Consider the following 24,506-nt stretch of genomic DNA (forward strand, 5'->3'; position numbering starts at 1 on the left):
GTTACTGTGTGCTGGGCCTGTGAGCGACACACGCACACACACCAGGGGCGCAGGTCTTGAAGAGGAGAGCAGCCCCAGAACAGGAGGCCACGGGGGGTGGGGGGGGGGGGGGACCAGGGGAGGGAGGGAGGGCTGCGGCTGGGGTGGGGAGGGCCAACCCACAGGCCTTCCTCTGTGCTAGCCCTGAGGATCCACAGAAACAATTCAGCCACAGGGGAGCCCCACCCCAGTGCGAGAGACTGTGACCTAAGATGGGCAGGTAGGTGCCAGTGCCCGATAGGGTGCTCAGGGGTTGCCATCAGACAAAGCCCTCAAGGCGGCAAGCAACACGCCTCCGGGATAGCCAGGGGAAGAGCACTAGGGGCAGCGGAAACAGCCAGTGCAAAGGCCCTGAGGCAAGAGTGTGCCTGGTGAATTCACGGAGCAGCAACGTAAAAATTAGTGGATGGACGAATCGATCCACTCTGGCTCCCAGCCCAGCCCCCACCCACCTCCGCCTTTTTTGCCGGCTTCCTCTTCTTACTACTGGACTCCCAGGGCTCTGCCGCCCTGGACAGCCGCCTCCGGACCGGTTCCGCCCCGCCCCGCCGCCCACACGTGCTGCCGCTCAGCCGCAGGCCCTGGCTCCGCCCCCGCACACGTGCTGTCACTCGGGCCCCGCCTCCCGCCGCGCACACGTGCTGCCGCTCAGCCCCAGGCCCCGCCCCCGGCCTCCTGCTCCGCCCCCGCACATGTGCTGTCACTCACTCGGGGCCCCCGCCCGCGCACTTGTGCTGTCACTCAGCCCGCGTTGTGTCCGAGCCGGAGGCTGCCGGCCCGACACTCGGCCCCCGCTCCGCCGGCCCATGGACGCCGCACTCCTCGTCGCCCTCGGGCTGCTGGCCCAGGTAAGGCGTCTGGCCGCGCGGAGTCCCTTGCCCCCTGCCCTACGGCTTACAGTGGGACGCTCCCGGGGACCACTGGCTCTGGCCGCCTCTGGAGGACCCGTGAGCTGAGGGTGCCCGTTGGGCAGCTCTGTCCAGGGCGTTCTGTGCCCCAGCGGGGTCCGGAGGCAAAGGGTAACCGTCTCCGACTGAACTGGACGGGGAGCCAAGCTGGGTGGCCGCCCGGAGACCACCTAGCAGGCCGGTCCTTCCCCTGGAGGTGCCCCCCTCAACCCTGCCCGACTTGTGGTGAGAGCCGGGGGGGGGGGCAGCAGGAGCACCCCAGTTGGACGAGCTGGTAGGCCGGTTCCCTGACGCTCCTGCTGGGTAGGCAGGTGACCCTGGTTGGTGACCCTGGTGAGTGGAGTCCGAGGCACCTCCACCCTGTGTCCCACCGGCAGGGGCAGCTGCGGGCTCTGCCCTCCAGGAATCCACTCTCCCCTGGGAGTGCCCTGGGAGCCAGGCCCCTGGCACACAGCCCACACCCCCACATTCCCCCCCTGGCCCCAGTTCCCTGGTCTCTCCGAGCTGGGAGCGGGGCAGGATAGAAGGAGGCACAGACCACTGCCCCTCTCCCCACCATGGGCACCCCCTGGGAGGGGGCCATATCTCCTCGAGTCCTGGGCCGAGTGGCCCTTTGGACGGGGCAGGCACTACTCCGAGCCTGGGAGTGGAGCCGTGGCCTGCCTTTGGGGAGCAGACTGAGTCAGGGTCACAGGCCAGAGGCCAGGGCCGGGCAGTGGTGGGGACATTGTGCATAATAGAGGACCTTATTTGCCTTATACTTGACAGGTAATGAGCTCGAGGGCTTGGCGAGTGCCCATAGGTGCTTGCTGTTTGGGTCCCAGACACTGGTGAGGACAGTCAAGTTTCCCAGCACCCCCTCTGGGCTTCTTGAGTCCCCCTGACTCCCAAAGATCTTCCAGCTGTGGCTGGAAGCTGGTCAGATGCCCTCCAGTTGGACCCCCTCCCCGCCCCCCCCCCGCCCAGCAACTGGGCCTCAGGACACCCGGCACCCCTTGCTCTGGTCACCTGCACCCCTGCCTCTGGGCCCACCTGGGCCTGGGCTCCCCCAGCCCTCTGCTGGGAGGTCGCACCGTGCACAGTCTTCTTGTGCGCCCTCCCACAGGACCGTATGCCCCCACACACTGGGGTCCACTCCAGAAGGCTCCACGCCTCTGATGCCCCCTCCCCACTTGCCGTAGGAGCAGTGGTCCACCCCCACCCTGCACCAGACCCAGTACTTTGGGCAGGCACATGACGGAGACCTGCTCTTTTGGGTTTGGGGTGGCTCTGCAGCAGGGGAGGTCCCCTCCCTGGGGCTCTTGCGGAATGACCCCTGCACACAGCTGGAGGCTTTGGGGATTTGGGGGGATCAGCCAATGGGGCTTGGACACAAGTTCTGTACTCGATGTGGCTCAGATTAGCGCATGAGGGGAGCTTTTCCTAGACCCCCCCCCCAAAATACATCCGTGTCGGGGCCCTACCCACCCCTCCCCCATCCAGCTCAGCTTTCAGACTTTTGTCCTCTCCTGTCGAGCCACATGGCAGCTGATGGCTGCCTCCTGGACATCCCTTCCTCCACCTCTGTGAGCTCCCGAGACCCACCGGCTGGCCCCGGGCGAGGCAGGGCTGGCTCAGGAGGGGCCCCAACACAGGGCTCTGCATTGATCTGGTGCTGACTGTGCCTTTGGGACAAGGCACACCCCTCCCCCGCCTGTGTCCCCTAAAATCTCACCTAGGGGGCTTAGAGTGTGTACTTTCAGAGCTGGGCCCTTGGGCCCCTCCCCGGGCCCTCAGTGCCCCCATAGCTGGCCCTGCCCTTGGTGGGGCAGGGGTGGGGGGTGGCGGAGCCTGGATGATTTGGGGCAAGCTGGTGAGCCACACGGTTTCTGGAAGGAAGGTGAGGCCTTGGCTGTACTCCTGGGGACTTGGACTTGTGAAGGCCCCCACAGGCAATGTGGGAAAGGCCGTGGAACAGGGCCGTGGAACAGGCTGACGCAGGCCACGTTCTCTAGTCACGTTAATATGACAGTAGCTGGGGCGGCAGAGGGCAGCCGGCTCCTGGACCATTCTCTTCCCCGGGTGGACAGGGCAGCCCCGGAGCAGAGTGGCCCTCACGTGGCAGAACCTGTCCCTGCAAGGGGGATGCTGGGGGGTGGGGGTGGGGGGTGGGAAACAGCTGCTTCTCTCACCCCCTTACTTTGGCGCCTCAGGAGACGTGCAGGGGCCTCTCTGGGCCGGGGCAACAGCTGGGCCCATTCCTGGCATGCCTGCTGCCGGCCAGGCCGTCCAGGAACGGGGTGGTGCGGATTCCAGCCTGGGCAGAAGGGGCTCGGGCCCGGGAGGCTTGCGGGGGGTGCACACCGGGAGCTCTTCCCTCCGCCCGGGCAGACCCCCCCCGCCCCGGGCCCCTGCCGCCCCGTTCCGCCAGGCTCCAGGCCTCCCACCCGCTTCCTAGATCATGAAACCTTGAGCCAAAGGCACCGTTGGAGGGGTCTCCACTCACACAAGTGTGGGATTAACCCCGGAACCTCTCACTCGAGCTCACGTCTGCAGCTACGTTTTGTAAGGTTCCCCCAATGACACCGGACGGGGTAGCAGGGCATGTTCCCTTCCCCTAATGCAGTCGCGACACGACGGTGGACAGGGTTCCAGGAAGCTGGGCCACGGGAGCAAAAGTCCAACCCGAGCTCAGGCCTGCTGCCTGCCGTCTGAATCTCAGCAGTGATTTTAGGGAGCCCCAGGGGCCCCTAGAGGCCAGCAGCTCCAGGAGAGGAAGCAGGCCGTCCTCACTTCCCGCCCAGCCTTCCCGGTCCACGGCTTCTCTACCCGGGGTGGGGGAGCACCCAGCTCTCTTCCCAGGCTCCGGGGAGACTACACCGTGGCTTAGAATTCTTTGTTCCGAACCCACCGTGGGCTGGTGGAGAGAAGCAGAGGGCCCTGTGGGCCACGCCAGGCAGAACGGATTCCTACAGGGGCGGTGGGGGGCTTTGTTACTCAGCCGCTGGGGTTGGGTGTTGGGCTGGGGGCGGGCCCCGGGGAGGGACAGTGGCCCTGGTGTCTCCAGGGCTTCCAGACTATTCTCTCGGTTCTTGGTTAAGGCAAAGGCCAGGGATGAGCACGGGGGTATCGTTGGGCCTCACTTGGGGGAACTGGGGTCGTCACACCCATTGGTTGTGGCTGGGCGTGGGAGCAGCACGGTGGACGGCAGAGGGGAGCCCGCGTCCACTCGGTGGTGCCTTCTCGCTCTGCCCACATGCGGGGGTCTGTGTGAGCTGGCTTTGTCCGTGTGGCTTCGTCCTGGCCCCAGATGTCCCATGGTCCCCGGGCAGCTCCCAGACCCTCCCCCAGCCGGCCACGTCTGTCTTCTGGGAAGGGGGAGGTGGGAGGACCCGGGCTGGCCGGCGGAAGTGGGCTGTGGCCCGGCCCAGCCGCCCCACCCACCGCAGCCTCTGATCTGGGCAGGGGGTCCCTGCCAAGGTTCTGTGGCTTCTGCTGACCTCCTGAACTCGGGCCGTGGAGCCCCAGGCTCTGCCACGACCGCACCAGCCCCGCACCGCGCTGCTGGGCACGCTGCGGCGTAAGCCAAGGCCGCTGGCAGAGACGGGGGTGAGGGGCGGCCGGAGGCTCTGTGGTGGGCTGCACGGGGCAGAGTGTGTCCCCCAGCATTCCTCCAAGAGCCTGAGATCAGGGGCTAGCCCCCCTGCGGACCGGCCCCCGCCTGCACCCCCAGTCCTGTCCACCTCCCCACGCTGAGGCCGGGTGGGGAAGGCGCTCCTGGGAGCGACGGAGCTCAGAAGCTGGTTTCCCTGTGGGCCCCACCTCTGCTGCTCTCTGGCCGTGTGGGCTTGAGCCAGTGGCTCAGCCGCTCTGAGCCCTACTCTGGGTGACTGTGAAACCAGACAGCGCTCGTTCCTAGGGGGCGTGAGGGCTGAGGGAGGGCCTAGGGAGGGCAGAAAGGGCTGAGACAGGCGGACGCGGAGCCCCGTGCCGCCCTCGGGATGCTTAGGAAGCAGATGCTGTCCCCGCTAGCACGGTGACAGAGGCCAGCAGGGCTCCGCTTGGCGGGAACACGGTGCTGACCTGGAAGGGTTTGTGCTCTGTGGGTTTGGCGCGAAGCCCGAGCCGCCCCAGGCACTGCCGGTCCGTCGGGCTGGGGTAGCTTGGGGGCCTGGCCGGGAGCTTGGTCCTTTTTATAAACCACGTTCGCTGCCTCGCAGATTCCAGGCCCCTGCAGGTGACACTGCCCCTGGGATTTCAGGGGAGGAGGAGGAGGAGGAGGGGGACGATTCCAGGCCTGGGGACCCGGCTTGGGGCCACAAGGAGAGCTCAGCTGTCATGTGAATGTTACTGCTGTTTTGCGAGCAAAGCGTGTGGAAAGCGTTGTGTGCTGGCCCTGGGCGGTGAAGGTGCCAGGGAGCAGAGCGGAGGGTTACACGGGACAGCAGCTGGCATCTCCTTCCTGCCCCTGTCCCATCCCACCCAGAGCACCCCCCTCACTCGTCCCTGATGCCTCTCTTCTGAGGCCACGAGACCACCCCGTCCCATGCCCGCTCTCCACGGACTGCGAGGCCCCAGACGGAGGCTGGGGGGTGAGCTCACGGTGTCGAGGCGGCACAGGGCAGGCAGCCAGGGAGCCACCCTGTCTACCTTAGCTAAAAGGGAGCGCCTCCTCCAGAAGGACCCAGGGCCCGGAGACCCTGGGTGGGGCCAGAGAGCTTCTAGGGTCATCCCTAGAGCACAGCAGGCTGGCGTCTGGGAGGGGGTGTCCACTCTGCATGCCCCCAGCCAGCCTGTCCTGCCTTGGGTTTGAGGGGGGGCAGGGCAGGGGGCAGCTGCCAGTGGGGGGGGGGGGGCGGGGCCCGAGCAGCCTCAGAGGGTGCCTTCTCCAACCCCCAAAGGCAGCTGGGTCCCAGCGCGTGACCGAGCCCCTCCCCCAGACCCCACCCCAGGTGCCGCCATCTCTCACCAAATCCAGCGGGACCCTGTGCCCCTGGACCAGAGCCCCTGTGCCCAGCCAGCCACAGTGCCCGGTCCCACACTCAGACCAGCCGGCACCCTGTTGAAGAGCCTGGCGCGGAGACCAGGGCCGGGAAATTCGGGATGTGTTTGTGCCGCCAGCCCGCCCCTGACTCATGGGACGGTGCCTTTTCTGGGCCTTGGTTTCCCCACCTGAACTGGGAAGGTGGGGCTACCTGTGGTCACTACGGGGAGTGGCCAGCGGGTCTCGAGAGACTTCTGACGGGTGCCCTCCTCCCACCATGCTCCCTGATGGCCCCAGTTCTGAGCCCAAAAGCTGGCCCAGGGAAGGGCCTGAGCTGTGTCATGCCCCCACCCGCCCCTGCGGAGGAGGGGGTGAGCACAGCTGCCACGTGCTCCCCGTCTTCCCTTGGCAGCCCCCGGCCCCCCCCGCCGAGTGTGTGGAGAAAGAGGAGGGAGCACCCCCAGGGCCCTGAGGATCCCAGGAGTAGTGGTGTGAACCCTACCACTGGCCCCGTGGTTGGGAGGAAAGCAGGGGGTCGGCACCCGGTGTTGTGGTCCCGTTTCAGCCCCTTGGGCCCTGCGAACCCCCCAGCAGCTAGGCCAGTCTGCACGGTGAGGTCGGGTAAGTTTGCAGGCCCTGCTGAAACCCTGGAAACGGGCTGAGCCTGCAATCCCACAGAGCAGCCTGGAGAAGCCCCTTCCGACCGCCTGTAGGGCCTCCGCGAGCACCCGCTTCCGGGAAGCATTCGCGGGAGAGGGGAAGGGTGGCCACACCCTGTTAGCCACATTCTTCTCCCACGAAGCGTCCCTGGGAGCCTCCCCCTGGCAGCTGTGGCCAGCAGCTGCCTCGTTCGTCACTCTGGCTCCGTCTGCCCCCTGAGCACCCCATGCTCCCCAAGGCCCGGTGCCTGCGCCTCCCTTGGGCCACTCCGGGAGGAGGTGGGGGCCCGGCAGCCTCGCTTCGGCCGGCCGGTCAGGGAACATCCACCAGGCCTGGGGCAGCTCTGGCCGCAGGGGCTCCCAGGAGACGACAGGAGACACATGCAGGGCTTTGGGGGCTCCAGTCTTGGGGTGTGGCTGTGGGGTCTCCCAGGACCATGAGCTCAGGGCTCTGATGGGGGCCAAGGTTATGGTGGGTTCGCTTTTCTGCTGCCGGGCTCACTGGGGTTGCGTGCTATGTAATTGACAGCTAATTGTGCCTTTGTTGCAGAGCCTGGGCCTGTCATTGGGGGTCCCTGGGCAGAGGAGGCCCAGTACCCTGTACCCCTGGCACCGGGCACCTGCCCCAGGCCGTGTACGAAGAGCCTGGGTTATCCCCCCCATCAGTGTATCCGAGAACCACAAGCGTCTTCCGTACCCTCTGGTGCAGGTGAGGGGGGCACAGACGGGGGAGGGGGGGGTAGCCCTGGGGGCAGAGCAGGGGCTGGGCTGTCCCTGGAGGGTCCCTGAGGGCAGCACATCTTTGGGGTCATAGGCCGAGCTGCTGGGGGAGGAGTCAAGGCCAGGAAGAGGGAGGGACCCTGCCTTTTGGGGCACCTCCCCCAGCCGGGCTCCTTTCTTGGCAGATCAAGTCCGACAAGCAGCCACTGGGCAGCGTCATCTACAGCATCCAGGGCCCCGGTGTGGACGAGGAGCCCCAGGGCGTGTTCTCCATTGACAAGTTCACGGGGAAGGTGTTCCTGAATGCCATGCTGGATAGGGAGAAGACAGACCGCTTCAGGGTGGGGCCCGCTGTGGGGAGCACTGGCAGGAAAGTCGGGCGGGGGGGGGGCTCCTGCCACCACCAGGCTCCTGGTCTCAGGGTTGGGACTTGAGGGCACATGTCCTTAATTGGTAGGTGCAGACAGGGGTTTGGGACTATAGGACCTGCATTCCAAAGAAGATGTTCAGGGTTCTGTTCCCATTTAACAGATGAGCATGAGCGAACTGAGGCCCCATGGAGGCGGGGCTCGGTCCTGCCCAGGGAAGCAGCACTGGGCAGCCCCCAGCAGAGCCGCTGTCAGCCTCCAGGAAAACACCACTGGACACTGGTGTAGTTTTGCCCCAGTTTTGCCTCAGCTGGGCCATGTGTGGTGGGGGTGGGGCGTTGTGCAGAAGCCCACGGGATGGCACGTCCCAAGGCAGGTGTCCCTTGACTCTCCGGGGAAGGTGGCACGGGATCCCCCCGCCCCGGAGGCATGGGATCCTGAGGCTTGAGAGAAGGGAGCAAGAGGCCACGGAGGGGGGAGGAACCTGACTCCCCACAGAGTCCGGTGTCCTGCCGAGCCTGGAGTCTCCAAAGTGTTTTAAGTTTGCTCTGGAGGAGGAGGCTTCTGACTTTGCTCTTGCCGTGCCCTGAACGTTGTTCGTTCAGACTTTGAGAACGAGCTCTTGGTTCCCTTACACAGAGAGTTATCAGACAGAGACCACGGTCCTACCTGGACACCATACCATGCCCGCTCTCCAGAAGCAGGGAAGTGGCTTAATTTCCATTTCACGGGATCGTTAAGCTCCAAGAGGAGCCTGCACCGATTAGCAGAAGGGACGGAGTGGGAGCGCTAGTGAGACTGTGCCTTCAGTCGCACACAAAACATACCTGTGAGCTTCCCGGCAGCCAAGGCGAGAGAGGAAGTGAGGCGCTGCCCTCCCTTGCTGTGGGCAAGCAGGCTGGTGGCAGGGAGGTCTCGCTGCTGCACACTCGCCCCACCCCATGCCCTTTCTCCCCTGTGTAAACTGGTGTCCCCAGCGGGACACCGGGTCTGCACTTGCCGTCCCTTTGCACGGCCTGGTGGGGGCCACCAAAACCGGGGGAGCACAGCACCAGCCCCTGCTCTCTGCTTGGCTAGCTAAGGGCCTTTGCTCTGGACCTGGGAGGAGCCACCCTGGAGGAGCCCACGGACCTGGAGATCGTGGTTGTGGATCAGAACGACAACCGGCCCGTCTTCAGGCAGGAGGCGTTCAGCGGCCGGGTGCTGGAGGGAGCAGTGCCAGGTGAGGCTGGGGGGCTGCGGCGGGCGTGGGGGGCTCTGAGTCCGTCAGAAGGCCCGGGGGGACTTCAGCAAGTCTTTCAGTGGTCCTTCAGAGCGTCCAAAAACAAGCAAGCAGACTCTCCAGGGGTAGGGACTTTGCAGTCACTTCCCGTTTCAGTGTAAGTTTCACACCCCAGCGTCTTCCAAAATGCAGTGAGGATTTACGGTGGCCGAGCTGGGACGGAGGCTGCTGCTGCACTGAGGTGAAATCCACACACAACAGGACTGACCGGTCAAAAACGGACAATTCCGTGGATTTAGCACCCTCACCACGATGCTGTAAGCCTGGTTCCAGACACGTCCATCCTTGTTTCTCAGTCCTACATCTCGATCTCAAACAAGGCACAACCTCCTGTCCGGACGGCCTCGCTCGCCTGACCTGTTCCAGGCAGGAGAGGCCTTCCCGCTCTGGTCCCAGGGGCTTGAGTCCAATCCCAGGCCAGCCTTCCGCCTGAGAGGCTGGGAAGGGCGGACTCGTGGGAGGTGCTCCCACACGTCTGTTTATTTCACGTCCTTCCTCGTGTTTCAAGACTCAGAATGACCTTTTTTTTTTTTTTTTTTTTTACTTCTTTTTGCATACTTTCAGACTTGCAAAAAAGTTAAAAAGAATTGCAACAGAGTTGTGACGTTGATCATGTTTGCGCCTTTGTGGATTATCTGCTTGTTTCCACCATTAGGTTGGGACGATGGTCCCGCTCCACCTCCTAAGCTCGTTCCCCTCCGTCTGGAGCGGCTCCTTAGCCGTTAGGCGTTCCTGACCCTGATGGGGTTGTTTTTTTTTTTTTTCCACAAAGTTTTATTGCACTAAAAATACACATAAGTGTTACCATCCTAACAATTTTTAAGGGGACCGTTCAGTGGTGTTAAATACATTCCAAACGTGGGGCACCTGGGTGGCTCAGTCGGTTCAGCGTCAGACGTTGGCTCAGATCACAGTTCATGGGTTCAAGCCCCAGATCGGGCTCTGTGCTGACAGCTCAGAGCCTGGAACCTGCTTCGGATTCTGTGTCTCCCTCTCTCTGCTCCTCCCCTGCTAGTGCTCTGTCTCCTTCTTTCTCTCTCTCTCTCAAAAATAAACATTTAAAAAATACATTCATAATGTCGTGCAGCTGTCCCCACCACCAGTCCCCAGACCCTGGCTCCCACCTACTTTCCACCTCTGTAAATCTGTATACTCTAGGGACCTCGTATAAGTGGAACCTTCTAGTATTTGTCATCTGTGACGGCTCATCTCACGAGCACAGGCATCCAGCTTCATCCGTGTTCAGGATCTGCTTCCCTTTTAAAGCTGGACAGTAGTCCATTGTGTGGACAGACCACGCTTCAGTTGTCCGTCCTCCTGTAGATAGATACTTGGGTGGCTTCCGCGCCTTGGCTACCGTGAGTGATGTTACGGACGTGAGTTCACGTTCCCGCTTTTGGTTCCTTGGGGGATAAACCCAGAAGTGGAGTTGAGGGACCACACGGCGATTCTGTGTTTCATTTGAGTGACCTCCGTGCTGTTTCCACGGCGGCTACACCATTTCACACCCCACCAGCCACGCGTGGGGCCGCATTTCTCCGTGTCCTCGCCAACACTTGCCTTCCGGTTTTTCATGATGGCCGTCCCAGTGGGTGTGAACTGGCGTCTCGTGATGTGGGTTTGCGTTTCCCTGACTGCTGATGTCGAGCACCTTTTCATGTGTTTTGTGGCCATTTGTATATTTTATCTGGAGAAAGGCGGATTCAAGCCCTTTGCCCATTTTTGAATTGAGTTGCGTTTTGAGTTTTAGGGGTTGTCTATATATCCCGGGTAGACCTTCACAGAGACACGATTTGCAAGTGTTTTCTCCCGTCCCGTGGACTGCTTTTTACCCCGTTGCTAGTGTCTTTTGACGCAGAACATTTAAAAATGTTCACGAGTCTAGTTTGTCCGTCTTCCCTTCTGTTGCCTGTGCCTTTGGCGTCCCGTCCAGAAATCATAACCAAATCCAGTGTCGCGAGACTTTTGCCCTCCGTGTTCCTCCAAGTTTTACGGTTTCGGGCCTTACGTGTAGGTCTTTGATCCGCTTGGACTGAGTTTTTGCGTGATGGTGTGAGGGGAGGGTCCAAGTGCGTGCTCTGGGCTGGGGACGCCCAGTTTTCCCAGCGCCGCGTGCCGGGAAGACCGACCTCTTCCCCCTTGCATGGTCTGGGCACCCTGGCCGGAAGTCGTTTGGCCACCTGCGTCAGGGTTTGTTCCCGGACTTCCTGTCCCACTGGCCCGCGCGTCTGTGTGGCCACCGCACACTGCCGTGATCCCCGTACCTTTGGGGTGGTTTTGAAGGCAGGCGGTGTGGGTGCGCCCGCTGTGTTCTTGGCTGTTTGGGTTTCCTGGAGGTTCCGTACGAGTTTTAGGATGGTTTTCCTATTTACGCGAAGAAACTTGTCCTCAGGACATTGATGGAGACGGTACCGAATCTGCAGATCACTTTGGGCAGTGCTGACACTGAACAGCGTTGACCTCGCAGTCCGTGAACGTGGGACGTGTTTCCGTTTACTTGGGTTTAATTTCTTTCCGAAGCGTTTGTAGTTTTCACCGTCCAAGCGTCACACCTCCTTAGTCCTAACACTGACGTTCTGAAGCACTTACTCAGTTATTTTGAAGAACGTGGGTTGTCCGGATGGGGTTTGTGTGGTTGGATTCAGGATTTGCACTCTGGTAACACAGTTCTCCTCAGTGTGTCCTATCAGGAGTGTGTGTCCCGTTCCTGGAGATGTGGACTTCGATTTGCCTTGTTTAGGGGGTGTCTGCCGGGCTTCTCCACTGTGATTTTTATTTTTTTAGTTTATTATTTTGAGAGAGAGAGTGCAGGGGAGGAGCAGAGAGAGAGGGAGAGAGAGAATCCCAAGCAGGTTCCGCACGGTCGGCACGGAGCCAGACGCAGGGCTCGATCCCCTGAACCATGAGATCGTGACCTGAGCTGAAACCGAGTCAGACACTTAACCGGCTGAGCCCCCCAGGCGCCCCTCCACTGTGACTTTTCCATTCTCCCCCTGTAATTAACAGGCATCTTGTGAAGATCCTCTGCGACTGTGCTCGTTCTCTGTTTCTCCTTAAACTTCCATTCCCCGGTGTGAGCATCTGCTCGTGGTCCTTGTCTGGGTCCGTTCTCGCAGGGGCGGGGGCGGTGGTTTCCTACTTCCATCGTCCCTTCACCCCTTTGTCAGCGGGCTTTCTGCCCTGCGGATGTGTGCCTGCGGATGCTATTTTTGTTTCTACGACTCTGGACCTCCGGAGTCTGACTCTTCGGTGGGTTACCATCCACTGCAGCCATTGCTCTGATGCCCACATTGTCCGTGTTTGGCCGACAGGAGGCTCGTCAGATTGGCTGCTGTTCGGCCGCGGCAGCAGACAGAGCTGGGAGACGTGCTTCCGTGTGCAGACACGAGCGTGTGTGTTGTGCGTGTGTGCATGCGTGTTGCATGTGTGCTGCTCACACCTGTGTTTGCACGTCTCTCTACTTCTGTTAGTTCGGCGTTCCCGCCGGCTCGGAGCTGGCCCGCTTTCCAGCTGGTTCCCCCCCCCCCCCCGTCTGACCCTGCTGGGGTTTCGTGCCTCAGCCCCTGCTGGATTGTCTCCGTGTCTGGGGGACACAAGCGTCAGCTCTCGATCGAACGTGTATGTCAGACGCTCTTGCTTCCTCCTCCAACCGGCGCAAGGCAGACGGCTTAAATGTTCAAGTTCGTACAGACCGAATGGGGGCCTGGACCTGGCACGGTGGGCCACGGACGGCGAGGCGTGTCCTGGGGCCAGGGGTTGGCACCCACACGTGTCCTCCCTGCTCGTCCCTGTCCTCACCAGGCACCTACGTGACCAGGGCCGAAGCCACAGACGCTGATGACCCGGAAACGGACAACGCGGCCCTGCGGTACTCCATTCTGGAGCAGGACGGCCCCCAGCTCTTCAGCATCGATGAGCACACGGGGGACATACGCACCGTGCAAGTGGGTCTGGACCGCGAGGTGAGGCTACCGCCATGAAGGCTGGGGGCCAGGGCCGCAGGGTTGCACCCTTGCCCGTCTTCTCGGCGCTCTGAGGCTCCTGGGGCGGCTCATTCCAAGCTGGGCCCTCCGGCCCAGCCTTGCCCACCCTACGTGCTCCCCGCGACACGGCAGAAGGGAGCCCCCGCTTGCTGTGGATACTCCCAGTGGCTCTGGACACAAACCCAGCTTGGGACACCCGCGTCTCGTGGCTGGTCGTGGGTTTAGGTCCGAGGAGAGCGGGAAGGGCCCTCCGTACGGTGCCTGGCCCTGACGAGTCCTGCCGAAAGCCGCCCCCGCCCCGGAGCCTGCCAAGCCTTCGGGCTTCCTGGCATGGGGTAGGCCATCCACCTGGCCCCACACTGGCCAGTCGCGCTCTGGAGTAACAGCCACTCTCTGTCCTTGCACGCTCTTCCTCCAACGGGACCCCTGCTGCCGCTCACAGCCAGGCTGCCGCACAGCTTCGGCACCTCCAGGAAGCCCTCCTTGGTTTCCCCGTGGCTACACACACAGCTCTGTCTAGTCACTTGCTGCACCAGGTGGCCTTCGTCGGTTCCTCTTTCTGCCACTGGAAGCGGCCCCTCAGGGCAGGGACCCAGCTTGCTGGTTCAGCTCCAGCGTGCTGTGGTGTTCCGTGAATGCGCATCCAACTCGACGCCTGGCCTCTTGCCCACGCATAGTCTGGGCTGGCAGTCGTGTTGTCAGACCCAGAGGGCCGGGCGGCACATTTTGCCCCGGAGCTTGGGAGCAAAAGGCCGGGTGTTGGGGCTTGTGATGCGCACAGGGCTCTCCCGTGAGGCTGAGCCCGGTGCTGTCTGCTCGACGCCGCCCCCCACCGGGCCCTACGGGGCCACCGGGGACCCTGACTGCGCATTGCTGTGCCCCCAGGTGGTCGCCGTGTACAATCTGACCCTGCAGGTGGCAGACATGTCTGGAGATGGGCTCACCGCCACGGCCTCAGCCATCATCACCCTTGAGGATGTCAATGACAACGCCCCTGGGTTCACCAGGGACGAGGTACTGCCCCCGACCACACCCACGCTGGGGACTGTCCTTCCCTCCTCAGGCTCCCGACAGAGAGACAAGGACTTGTCTGAGGACAAGCACAGAAACCCAGGTTAGACTGGTGCTTGTGCGCACGTAGACACAGAGAAGCTCGGGGAGACCCTGGGGGGAAGCGTCCCACCGAGCCCCCTCGGTGGCCCTCGGGCAACAGGAAGGAGCCTTCCCTCTGCCCCCGCCGCGTGGGACGGAGCAGCCAGCCCCAGCCTCCGGGACAAGGCACACAGGGCGCCTGGCGCGCAGCTGAGCCCGCGGACAGGGCCTCATGGGGACCCCTGGGGGGCCGTGATTCCCAAGGCCACAAGCTCGGGAGGCTCTGGGGGGGGGGGGGCGGGCAGCGGAGTCAGCAGGGAGGGAGCCGGGGTGGGCGTCCCCCCACGGGGTCACCCCCCGGCCCCCGCAGCCCCGGCGGTAACGAGGGCCGGGCTTCCATAGTTCTTCATGGAGGCCACGGAGGCTGTCAGCGGAGTGGACGTGGGGCGGCTTCAGGTGGAGGACAGGGACCTGCCGGGCTCCCCAAACTGGGCAGCCAGGTTCACCATCCTGGAGGGCGACCCCAAGGGACAGTTCGCTATCCGCACAGACCCCAAGACCAACGAGGGCGTGCTGTCTGTGGTGAAGGTGAGTGGGGTGCACGGCTTCCCCAGCTGGGGTCTGGCTGCTGGACCCGTTTGGGGCAGAGCAGAATGCTAAGGGACCCGGGAATGCTGGGGTTCTGGGCACAGGCCACGCCGACCCCGGGGCACGGGGGCCGGCCACAGCCCGGGTGATATTGATGGAGTGCTGCCTCTTGCGGTGTGGGGTGCCGTGTAGACCTGTGTCAGGCGGGTCTGAAGCCAGGAGACAGCAGCGGGAGACACGCACACACGGGTGCAGAGCTGCTCAGATGCTGACGCACAGGAGCGTTACTGCAGGAAACGGGGGTTTGCAGGCCCAGCGGGCTGGGAACCCAGGACCCGAGTCTTTCCTCTAAAGGGAAACCTCAGCTTTGTTCTCGATGGCTGCGAGCTACGGACGAGCCCCGCTCGGGTCATCCGGGACGATATTTAAAGTCAGCAGGTGGCAGAGGTTAATTTAACCCCAGGTGCCAGCCCCCTCTGCGTGCCCGGACGAGCGTTGCTTGAGTCACCGGGGAGGACGCCTGACCAAGTGACGCACGAAGCTGGTCACACGCCGCCTAACAAACTCATTCTGAGTGACGACTAGCTGTCATTTTTACGTTATTCTTTGCCGCTTTTGGTCCTGAATAATTTTTATTTGTGCAGGGCTAATGAGGGACAGGGAGAGTAGGGGCTGTGACGAGAGACTGAAGGGGCCGCGGTCCCACTGTGGGGGCCTCGCCCTGCCCTGTAGCCGCCTCCGGGCACCTCGAACGTGAGGGGGGGCCCGGAGTCCTGATCGACCGCCCCCCCGGTCCCCACCCCCCCAGCCCCTGGACTACGAGAGCTGTGAGCAGTACAACCTGAGAGTCGCGGTGCAGAACGAGGCCCCCCTGCAGGCGGCCGCCCCCAGGGCCGAGCGGGGCCAGGCCAGGGTCAGCGTGCGGGTGCAGGACGTCAACGAGGCGCCCGTGTTCCAGGAGAACCCGCTGCGGACCAGCCTGCCTGAGGGGGTGCCCCCGGGAACCCCCGTGGCCACCTTCTCTGCCCAAGACCCTGACACGCAGCGGCTGCAGAGGCTCAGGTGGGGGCCGCCGGGGTGAGGCAGAGGGGGCCGACGGCCTCCTTTGTCCGCTGCCCAGCCGGGGCCCGGAGCACGGTGGAGGGTTTCCGTCAGAGCCCTGGTCGGAGGGTAGAGGGCACGTCTGTCCGTGTACACCCCTGCGCGTCCCTGGGGCCTCGAGCCCTGTGCATACGTGTGTGTCGGCGTGAACTCGTCCCAGCAGGCCGGGCTGGGCGCTAGCTGGCCCACCGACGCCACCCGGTCCGTTCCGGTGAGCCGGTGTGTGCAGGCCGGCCCTTCGTGTGTTGGATGTCCCCCCGGCCCTGGCCCTATGGATCTGTGTCTGTCTCCACGGTGCCCACGCGCTGAAGCCTGGCTGTGGCACTCGCTGGCCGTGGGGCCCTGGCCCTGGGCCTCACCTGCCTTCCCTGAGCCTCGGTTTCCTCATCTGTCAATTGGGACAGAAACCACCAGCTCAGGGCAGTTGGGGGCCTAGCTTCAGAGGTGCGTGTGTGCACACGTGTGTGGGAAATGTGTGTTTCTGTATGACCACACCCCTAGGGGTCCTGTGTCCGCTCAGGGTCACTCTGTCCCCTCCTCGGCCAACAGCTACTCTAAGGACTATGACCCAGACGACTGGCTGCGGGTGGACAGAGCCACGGGTCAGATCCAGACCCAGCGAGTGCTCAGCCCGGCCTCTCCCTTCCTCAAGGATGGCTGGTACAGGGCCATCATCCTGGCCTACGACGATGGTGAGTGCCAAGCTGTGCCTGGGCTCCAGGGCTCCCGGGCCGGGCATCCTTGCTGCTGCCCGAGGGCTGAGAGCTGCGCGTGCCGCGGAGCCGATTCTCGGGTGGGCAGTCCGCCCCAGCAGGGCAAGGAGCCCACCCGGCCTCTCCCGCCTGCAGCCTCCCCACCCAGCACGGCCACAGGGACCCTGTCCATTGAGATCCTGGAGGTCAATGACCACGCCCCTGAGCTGTCCCCGCCATCTGGTAGCGTGTGCAGCAAGCCAGATCAGGGTTCTGGCCTTCTCCTGGGGGCCACGGATGCGGACCTGCCCCCCCACGGGGCTCCCTTCCACTTTCAGCTGAGTCCCCGTGTCCCAGAGCTGACCCGGAACTGGAGTGTCAGCCAGGTTAACGGTGAGTTTTTCCAAACACCGGCCAGCGGGTGCAGCCCTGAGACCTGGGGGGCTCTCAGCAACGTGGTCCTGCTGGTTCCCGCCGCATCCTCGGGCGGGGCAGGAACTATCACGCCCAGTGGGAGGATGGGGAAACTGAGGCCCCAGGTCTTGGGATCCTCACCCACCAGGCCGCTTCTCCCAGCATCAAGGGGCGCGGAGGGGCCCTGGAGGGGCAGGGGCAGGGCGCGTCAGGTTGGGAGGCCCGTGCTGACCTTGGGCGCCCTCTGCAGTGAGCCACGCGCGCCTGCGGCTCCGGCACCAGGTCCGGGAGGGTCTACACCGCCTCAGCCTGCTGCTCCGAGACTCTGGGCAGCCGCCCCAGCAGCGCGAGCAGCCCCTGAACGTGACGGTGTGTCGCTGCGGCCCGGATGGTGCCTGTCTGCCGGGGGCCGCTGCCCGGAGGGCAGGAGGCGTGGGCGTCAGCCTGGGCGCCCTGGTCATCGTGCTGGCCAGCATCATCCTGCTGCTCTGTGAGCGCCCGCGTCCCGACACCTGCTGCCCTGACTCCGCCTCGCAGGCCCCGCCCCACCTTAACCCTCCCTTCCTTCCCACCCCCCCCCCCCCCCCCCCGCAGGCCCCATGCCACCAGATCCCACTCCCCACACATCCAGACCCGGCTGGATGACCGGGCACCCACCACCTCCTATCTGTCCTCTCCTGCCCAGTGCTCGCCCTGCCGGTCGCCCTCGTCACGCGGTCCCGGCGGCAGTCAGGGGACAAAGGGTTTCTGCACGGGCTGCAGGACGATCTCCGGGACAACATCCTGAACTATGACGAGCAGGGGGGCGGGGAGGAGGACCAGGTGAGGGGAGGGTGTTGGGGGAGGTGGTGGTTTAGAAATGCTAAGCAGTTGGAAGGGTCCCTGAGAGCCTAGGCCGTGGGTCCCCCTCCAGCACCCCTCACCCCACCTTCAGGAGGAGGGAGTGTCCCCACAAGTTCTCTTCCTTTCCCCCGCACCCCCCTCATCCCACCAGGATGCCTGGGACCAAAACCCCACCCTGTGATTGATCGGGGCTGAATTCTGCCTACTGTGTCCCCAGGATGCTTACGACATCAACCAGCTGCGCCACCCAACAGAGCTGGCGGCCTTGTGCTCTCCCCTGGGACGGCCGCCACTGCGCCGAGATGCCCCGTTCGGCCGAGTGCGCCCCCAGCCACCCCGCATGCTGCCCACCAGCCCCGCTGACATCGCTGACTTCATCAATGATGTAGGTGTCCCTGGAGGTGTGCAGACAGGGGCAAAGGCACGGGGACACGCACGTAGGGGCTCCCACCCACGCCTCTGTGAACCCTCCGGACGCGCACCATTTGTGGAGAGTGGGTCTGTCGCTGGGGACCCCAGCTGAGCTTCTGGGGAACCCCTGACAATCTGAGAGGGGGGTGAGGCTGGGGAGGTGCAGGGGACCACAGGCACAGGTCCCCTGGAAGAGGAAGCTGCCCCCCCCACCCCCGCCCCGGATCGCGCTGAGCCTGGTTGAGCTGGGGGTGGGGGGGGGGTTGGAGCTTGCTCTGCGGCATTTTGCACTGGACACCGATCGACAAAAGTTAGCGTGCCCCGAGGCTGAGGGTGCAGCTGTCAGTCGCATCCCGGAACCATAGTTATGTGGGCACAGCATAGGCGAGTTCTCGCAGTCAAGGCGGGGGAGGCTCAGAAGGCAGGCGGCCGGGTTGGATGGGCTGTGGGGGAGCAGAGGGTGCCGCCTGCCGGCCTGCCCGACGCCACACCCGCCCGCAAGCACAGGCCTTGATTCAGAGGAAGCCCCCTACAGATGCCTGGGCAGGGGTTAGGCCCAGGTGCAGGTCCCGGTTAGGAGAGCGTGTGACCCTTTGGGTGAGAGGACGGACGGAGGCGGACGGGACAGAACCCTTTGCAAAATCTTTGAAAGGCAGAAACGGGGGTCTCACCGATGGGATGTTAGGAAGCCTCACGTACCCCAGCCCTAAGGAAGGAGAGAGCTGCCCAGAGGGAGGTGGGGCGGCTCTCCCAACGGTGTCTGCACTCAGGGCTCTGCCCCTCCCCCTCCTCTTCCCGCGGGGCTGGGGGTGGGGCTCCCTCCTCGGGGTCTCGGGCTGAGCGGGCTGCAGCCTGAGCTGGGGGCGGGGCTTGGTGCCGGCAGGGATCCTGAGCTCTCCCGGGCCTCTCCGCAGGGCTTGGAGGTGGCAGACAGTGACCCCAGTGTCCCGCCCTATGACACAGCTCTCATCTACGACTACGAGGGAGATGGTTCTGTGGCAGGGACGCTGAGCTCCATCCTGTCCAGCCTGGGGGACGAGGACCAGGACTACAGCTGCCTGCGGGACTGGGGCCCCCGCTTCGCCCGGCTGGCTGACCTGTACGGGCCCCCGTGAGGGTCGGAAAAGAGCCAGGGAAGGGTGGGGGGCTTTCTGATGCGGACCCGCGTGCCTGCTCAGGGTACAACCACCAGACATGGAGGGCAGACGTCTTTCCCAGGACAGGCAGCCTGGCCTCCAGGCCCGGCTGACCTCTGTCTAGGCAGCCAGGGGGCCCCCAGGCCCTTGGACAAGTCTGCTTCTCCCAGGGAGGACAGAGACCGGGGGACCCAGCGCCCGGAGAGCGGAAGCTAGACAAGCCTGGCTTCCATCAGCCTTCCCTGGGGTCAGAACCCCCACCTCGCCGGCCCCCAGCGGCCTCCCACTCATGCCCCCCCCCCCCACTCCTGAATTAAAAACCTGCCCTTCTCTCCAGTGCCGGTGGCGCGGTCCGGGCTGCCCCCCACGGGGGGGGGGGGGGGGAGAAGGGGATTAGTGAGCCCACCGGCAGCCCCCTCCAACCCAGGGCGCGCGGCCCGAGAGAAGCAGCAATGAGGACGCCAAGTTCCACGGATGCCTTTATCCTCCACGCGTGGCGGGAATGGCGGGGAGCCAGGGCACCGGCGAGTCAGCCCTCCCGCTCCGGCCGGGACCCCGCCCGGTGGGAGGGTGGGGGCGGTCGGCGGCGGGCCCGGGACACATGCAGGCAGTCGGCGTCCCGCAGCGACGCGGGCAGAGGGCGGCCTCGGCTCTCAGGCAGCAGGAGGACGCACAGCAGGGCGAGCACCGCGAAGGAGGCGAAGACCACGTGGTGCAGGAAGAAGCCGCCCCGGCCGTGCACGTCGGCCAAGGGCGCTGCGGCCTGGCCCAGGAAGCCGGCCCCCAGCACGAGGCCTAGCCCGGCCCCCCTGCGGGAGAGCGCGCGGTGGGGGGCGGCCCGGGGGCAAAGCGGGGGTGGGGGGGGGCGCGGAGAAAAAACTCAAAAGTCTTTGTGGAAAAGCTTCCCCCTGGCCTGGAACAAGTTTCCTTCTTCTCATCAGAAAATCCAAAACCGCTCCCCCCCCACCCCCCCCGCAGTTCTGTCCTCGCTGCTCCCCAAGCCCCCGGCCCCCTTCCTCCACTCCCTTCTGTGACCAGCGGCCCCCGTGTGTCCCCCAAGAGGTGGTGTGAACCCCGGGCGCGACGGGGAGGGCGGGGTGTGGCTGGCAGCCCAAGCTCACCTGATCACCGTGGGGAACACCTCCGCCGCGAAGAGGCTGCTGAGGGCAGACACGGCGTGGGAGGCCAGGAGGCCCAGGACGGACAGGGACAGCATGGTCCAACCTGGCAGGTCTGGGGGCAGGAGGAGGCAGTTTCCACGCTGCCCGCAGGGCCTGGCGTCCCCAGCCTTTCCCCGTCTGGGATCATAGGATCCTTTTGGCCTTCTGACTCTTTGGGCCTCAGTTTCTCTGGGTACACGGTGGGAAGACAGATGGGGCAAAAACCAGAACTTCATCCCAATGCCCCGTATCCTGTGCTACCTTCTCGTGGCCCCAGGAGGGGGCTGATCCCGCTCCCCGACATCGGTCAGACCCTCTGCCAAACACGAGGACTCGGTAGTCTGCAGGGCCCCACACTCACACTGGGTCCCGGCAAGGAGCAGCAGGGATGCCAGCCCCAGGACCAGGGTCCCCAGCAACAGGACCGGGCGTCGCCCCCAGGGGTCCCCCGTCAGCAGCAGGAGCACAGCGGCCGCCGCCTCCAGGCCGGCGGTCAGGAAGTAGGGCCAATAGAAAGTGGGCTCGCTCGGGGCCAGGTTGCGGAGAAAGCCGGCTCTGATGCCCCCGCAGATCAGCCTGGGAGAGAGGGAGAACGCAGCTATGGCCCAGCCAGGGTGGGGGACTCCAGCGACCAAAGACCCACCCACCGGGGGGGTGGAAGGCGCAGACCCCATTAGCCCACCCGTGCCCTCCCCTCCTCACGAACTGAAGCCCAGGATGAGTCCGTTTCTCCAGACGACGCGGGTGTGCCGGAGCTCCAGGACGGAGTGGTACTGGGGCCGGGGGCTCTGTGCACCCAGCATGTCCAGCTCTGTGGCTCCGGGGACACGAGGGGGCACATGTGAGAGACGACCCTTCTCTGGCACCCGTCTCCCATCTCCCGGCTGGTGCATCACCTGGAAGCAGGGAGCTCTCCTCCTCTGAGCCGTCCTCTGGGTCCACGCCCCCAGGTTCTGCAAAGTGCCCCAGGATCTTCCGGGCCCGGGCGGGCTGTCCCGTGGCCAGCAGCCAGCAGGGAGACTCAGGGAACAGGGCCGGCGACCTGCAGGGGTGGGGTGAGAATGCCCACAGGTCCTCTCCGCAAGGAGGGCAGAGGCTCACGACGCCTCTCTGGATCCAGGGGGACAAGGCATGCCGCGGCGGCTTTCTGGATCCCTGTGCCACACCCACACGCCCGGCGTTGCACAAAGGTGGAGAGAAGTGACACACGGGGCCGCCACGCTGGCACTGAACCGTGACACGCTTACCCCCAGAAGAGCAGCAGAAGGCCCGTCGCCAGGGCGCTGAGCCCCTGCAGGAGGCGCCAGTCCTGCGCCAGAAGCGCCAGGCCAGGCAGCAGCAGCGTGCCCAGCACGGAGAAGAGGCCGGCTCCCACGGAGAACACCAGGCGACGAGGGGGGTCACACAGCTCCAGGCCTGAGCAGACGCAGATGGCCTGAGGACCTCTCCAGGGCTGCGGGGACCGGTCACTAACCTACAGCTCCAGCACCTGGACCTTCCCACCAGGGACAGACCTCAAAGAACAAAGAGTGCCCTGCCCCCTCCACAAGAAGGGCCCTCAGCCGGAGTGCCAGAGAGGCCTCCCCCGCCACCTGACTTTGCCCTGAGGGGGTGCTCCCCAGGGCCCCTACCCCGCGGTACTCACGAGCCACGTAGAGGGCAAGGGAAAACCCCGCCAAGGCCCCCCCGTGAAGCAGCCTCAAGGTCAGCAGGGCGGGAAAGCTGGCCGCCAGGGCCTCACTGGCCCCCAGGCCTGTGGCCAGCACCAGGGAGGCCACGAACACAGCCCGACGTCCAAACCTGGGGGGCAGCCAGGGAAACGTGGGTGCGGGTCAGGACAGCTAGGGCATCCGGCAGGAGGACCCTGAGGGCCCGGAAGGGGGGGCTGCTGGGAGAGAAGCGAAGGGGCAGCGCCTCACCGGTCACAGCCCGCACCCAGGAAGACACAGCCCAGCAGCCAGCCCAGCAGGTGGCTCATCTGCTCCAGGGGCACCTTCCAGCCATCCTCACACACCAGGTTCCACTATGGGGACACCAATCACCTGTTGGCTGGCTGGGCCACCCGTCCCATCGCGAGTTCCCAGAAGGCCAGGCTGCAAGGGGCGCTAGACGGCCTGCTCCAGTTCCTCTCTGGAGATAAGGGGGAACTGAGGCACAGAGAGGGTGGAGGACCCGCTCAAGGTCACACAGCATGATCTCCTGACTCTGGTAGTCTTCCCGCAGAATCTGAACAATTCCTGGTCTGAGTCCCCAGAGGGCAATGACACGGGTCCCCAGGACACCTACCTGGAACCCCAAGTCTGTTTTCTCTCTGGATGGGGACCCACTCCCCTTTCTGCAGCCACTGGTCTCCCACCAGGGGACCCTTGACAGAGCTGAGCCTCCTGCTGGCTGCTGTGCCAAGGCCTCCAGGACATCGCCCTCACCTCCCCCGACGCTGCTCACTTCAAAAGTGATTTCGGGAACTGTGACTCAGGCCTGCGCTCACCTGCTTTTCCCGGACATGGCCCTTGACCTCAGTTTCGCGCTTCCCCACCTCTCCTTCCAGGTTTCTGCGCCTCCTCCCCAAACTTAACGTACTGTTTTGGATCATACTACATCACAGTTTTTCTCTTAAAAACCAAACGTTTGTGAAAGCTGACGGGGTGCCGATCGATCAGTACCCCCACAGAAGGGCAGGGGTGCCGTGGGGCAGAATGGACGGAAGACAGCAGCCCAGCCGGTTTCGGGGCCTCAGGCAAAGACGTGGCAACCCTGTCCCTGTTCCCACACTGGAGCTGATCCTCCCAGGGACAGAGGTAGGGATGCGGGGCAGAGGCTGCCAGGAGGGAGGCAGAGCTGGGCGGGTCCCAAGCCCCAGGGAGGAAGGAGCGGAAGAGGGGCCTGGGAGGGTCCAGCTGCCTCCTCCCCTTCTCTTCGCAACCCACCCCTGAGTCGCCCCCACCCCCCACCCCCACTCCAGCTTGTTTGCACCTCAGACGAAAGGTCTGCTTTTCGCCAACGTATCTCCACGTTCCTACCTTGATTCAAAGCCTCCTGTCTCGGGAACCCGCTTTCGACACCTACATGGCCCAAAGCCACAGCTTGCTCAAAACGCTGGTGGCACTTGAGTGCCACCTACTGCGGACCACCTGGCGCCGATCTGCTCAGACCTTCGGCTGAACGCCTCCTCCCCCAGGCTGCCCGCCCGCAATAGCCGTCCTCGGGCGGCAGGCTCCGCCGTTGGGCCCGGCGCCCCCGCAACCTGGGCATCTGCTGCGTCACCTGACGACCGACTAAGAGCCCAGCCTGACAAGCCCCAGCCGACCACGGGCAGAGGGCAAGGGAGAGGAGCAAGGGGGGACGGAGGGAGGTGAGGACGGAGGAAGGCAGGCAGAAAAGGGGGGACGAGAGGCGTTAGAGTGAGAGCAAACAGGATGAGGCAGAGAAGGCTGAGGCGGAGACCCCGACCGTCGGGCGCGCGTGCTCCCGCGTCCGGTCCTCCGCCGATCTGATCGGGAGCGTACCTGGGTCACCGGGCTGCGCAGCAGGCCGGCGGCGGGCAGCGCGTAGTGCCAGCCGCGCGTGCAGGGCCGCGTGCCGTTGGGGCGGGCGTGGGGCTCGGGCTCAGGGTAGCGCAGGAGCAGGCAGGGGCTCGGGGCGCGCGCGGGTCCCAGGCGCGGCACGCTGGCGTCGAGCAACGCGGGCCCGCGCAGAGCGCGCAGCGCGGGGGGCAGCAGCTCGGGGTCCGGCCGGCAGTGGTGCGCCGGCGGCGTGGTGAGCAGCGGCTCCGAGCCCAGCGCCAGCCCCAGCGCCACGCACGGCAGCCACGAGGCGGCGGCCAGCAGGCGCCGGGCCCGGCCGAAGCCGCCCGCCGCGCGCAGCACCCGCGTCTCCGACTCCATCGGCGCCTCTGCGCTCGGGCGGGGCCTGCGCGGGAGCCGAGCCACCGAGGGCCGGACCCTGGGGCCAGGCCGGCAGGGGCGTGGCCTGGAGAGCGGGCTGGAGGAGAGCCGGGGTGCCCTCGCCCCTGCCGCGGGGGCTGCGAAGGCCTGGGGGTGGGACGTGGTCGGAGGACGCGGTCAGCCAGGCGTCCGGGCGCGGGCCCGTGGACCTGGGGCGTGAACACGGGGCGGGGACGTGGTCTGAGGTATCCTCGTGCAGGGGC

At 64.8% G+C, this 24,506-nt stretch overlaps 2 protein-coding genes across 2 annotated transcripts; one reads left to right on the plus strand and one right to left on the minus strand.

Annotated features, from left to right (window-relative positions):
* Positions 1 to 352: 352 nt before the first annotated feature.
* CDH15 (cadherin 15) lies at positions 353 to 19,535 on the plus strand. The gene is made up of 14 exons (XM_019412932.2): positions 353 to 887; positions 7,120 to 7,278; positions 7,475 to 7,630; positions 8,735 to 8,879; positions 12,741 to 12,901; positions 13,808 to 13,936; positions 14,417 to 14,602; positions 15,411 to 15,664; positions 16,253 to 16,395; positions 16,552 to 16,788; positions 17,060 to 17,299; positions 17,495 to 17,631; positions 17,870 to 18,037; positions 18,978 to 19,535. The coding sequence occupies exons 1-14, from the start codon at positions 732 to 734 to the stop codon at positions 19,176 to 19,178; spliced, it is 2,472 nt and encodes an 823-aa protein (XP_019268477.2). The 5' UTR covers positions 353 to 731; the 3' UTR covers positions 19,179 to 19,535.
* Positions 19,536 to 19,661: 126 nt separating this feature from the next.
* Positions 19,662 to 24,243, minus strand: SLC22A31 (solute carrier family 22 member 31). The gene is made up of 9 exons (XM_019412930.2): positions 23,866 to 24,243; positions 22,279 to 22,382; positions 22,005 to 22,159; positions 21,607 to 21,775; positions 21,256 to 21,401; positions 21,062 to 21,170; positions 20,721 to 20,935; positions 20,321 to 20,432; positions 19,662 to 20,008 (listed from the first exon to the last, which is right to left on the minus strand). Exons 1-9 carry the CDS (start codon positions 24,241 to 24,243, stop codon positions 19,729 to 19,731), a joined length of 1,668 nt encoding a protein of 555 aa, XP_019268475.2. The 3' UTR covers positions 19,662 to 19,728.
* Between the last annotated feature and the right edge of the window lie 263 nt (positions 24,244 to 24,506).

This window comes from Panthera pardus, unplaced genomic scaffold, assembly GCF_024362965.1.
Source record: "Panthera pardus isolate Hobbes unplaced genomic scaffold, ASM2436296v1 HiC_scaffold_19, whole genome shotgun sequence".
NCBI lineage: Eukaryota > Metazoa > Chordata > Mammalia > Carnivora > Felidae > Panthera > Panthera pardus.

Excerpts from the sequence above, each read along its gene's own strand:
- CDH15 (XM_019412932.2), top strand. The coding sequence starts at position 732 with ATGTGCTGTCACTCACTCGGGGCCCCCGCCCGCGCACTTGTGCTGTCA. Across the intron at positions 17,300-17,494 it reads CAGCATCATCCTGCTGCTCT|TGCTCGCCCTGCCGGTCGCC; the intron begins GTGAGCGCCCGC and ends TCTCCTGCCCAG. Across the intron at positions 18,038-18,977 it reads TCGCTGACTTCATCAATGAT|GGCTTGGAGGTGGCAGACAG; the intron begins GTAGGTGTCCCT and ends GCCTCTCCGCAG.
- SLC22A31 (XM_019412930.2), bottom strand. The coding sequence starts at position 24,243 with ATGGAGTCGGAGACGCGGGTGCTGCGCGCGGCGGGCGGCTTCGGCCGG. Across the intron at positions 22,160-22,278 it reads CTGGGTGCGGGCTGTGACCG|GTTTGGACGTCGGGCTGTGT; the intron begins GTGAGGCGCTGC and ends GCTGCCCCCCAG. Across the intron at positions 20,936-21,061 it reads CTCATCCTGGGCTTCAGTTC|GCTGATCTGCGGGGGCATCA; the intron begins GTGAGGAGGGGA and ends CCTCTCTCCCAG.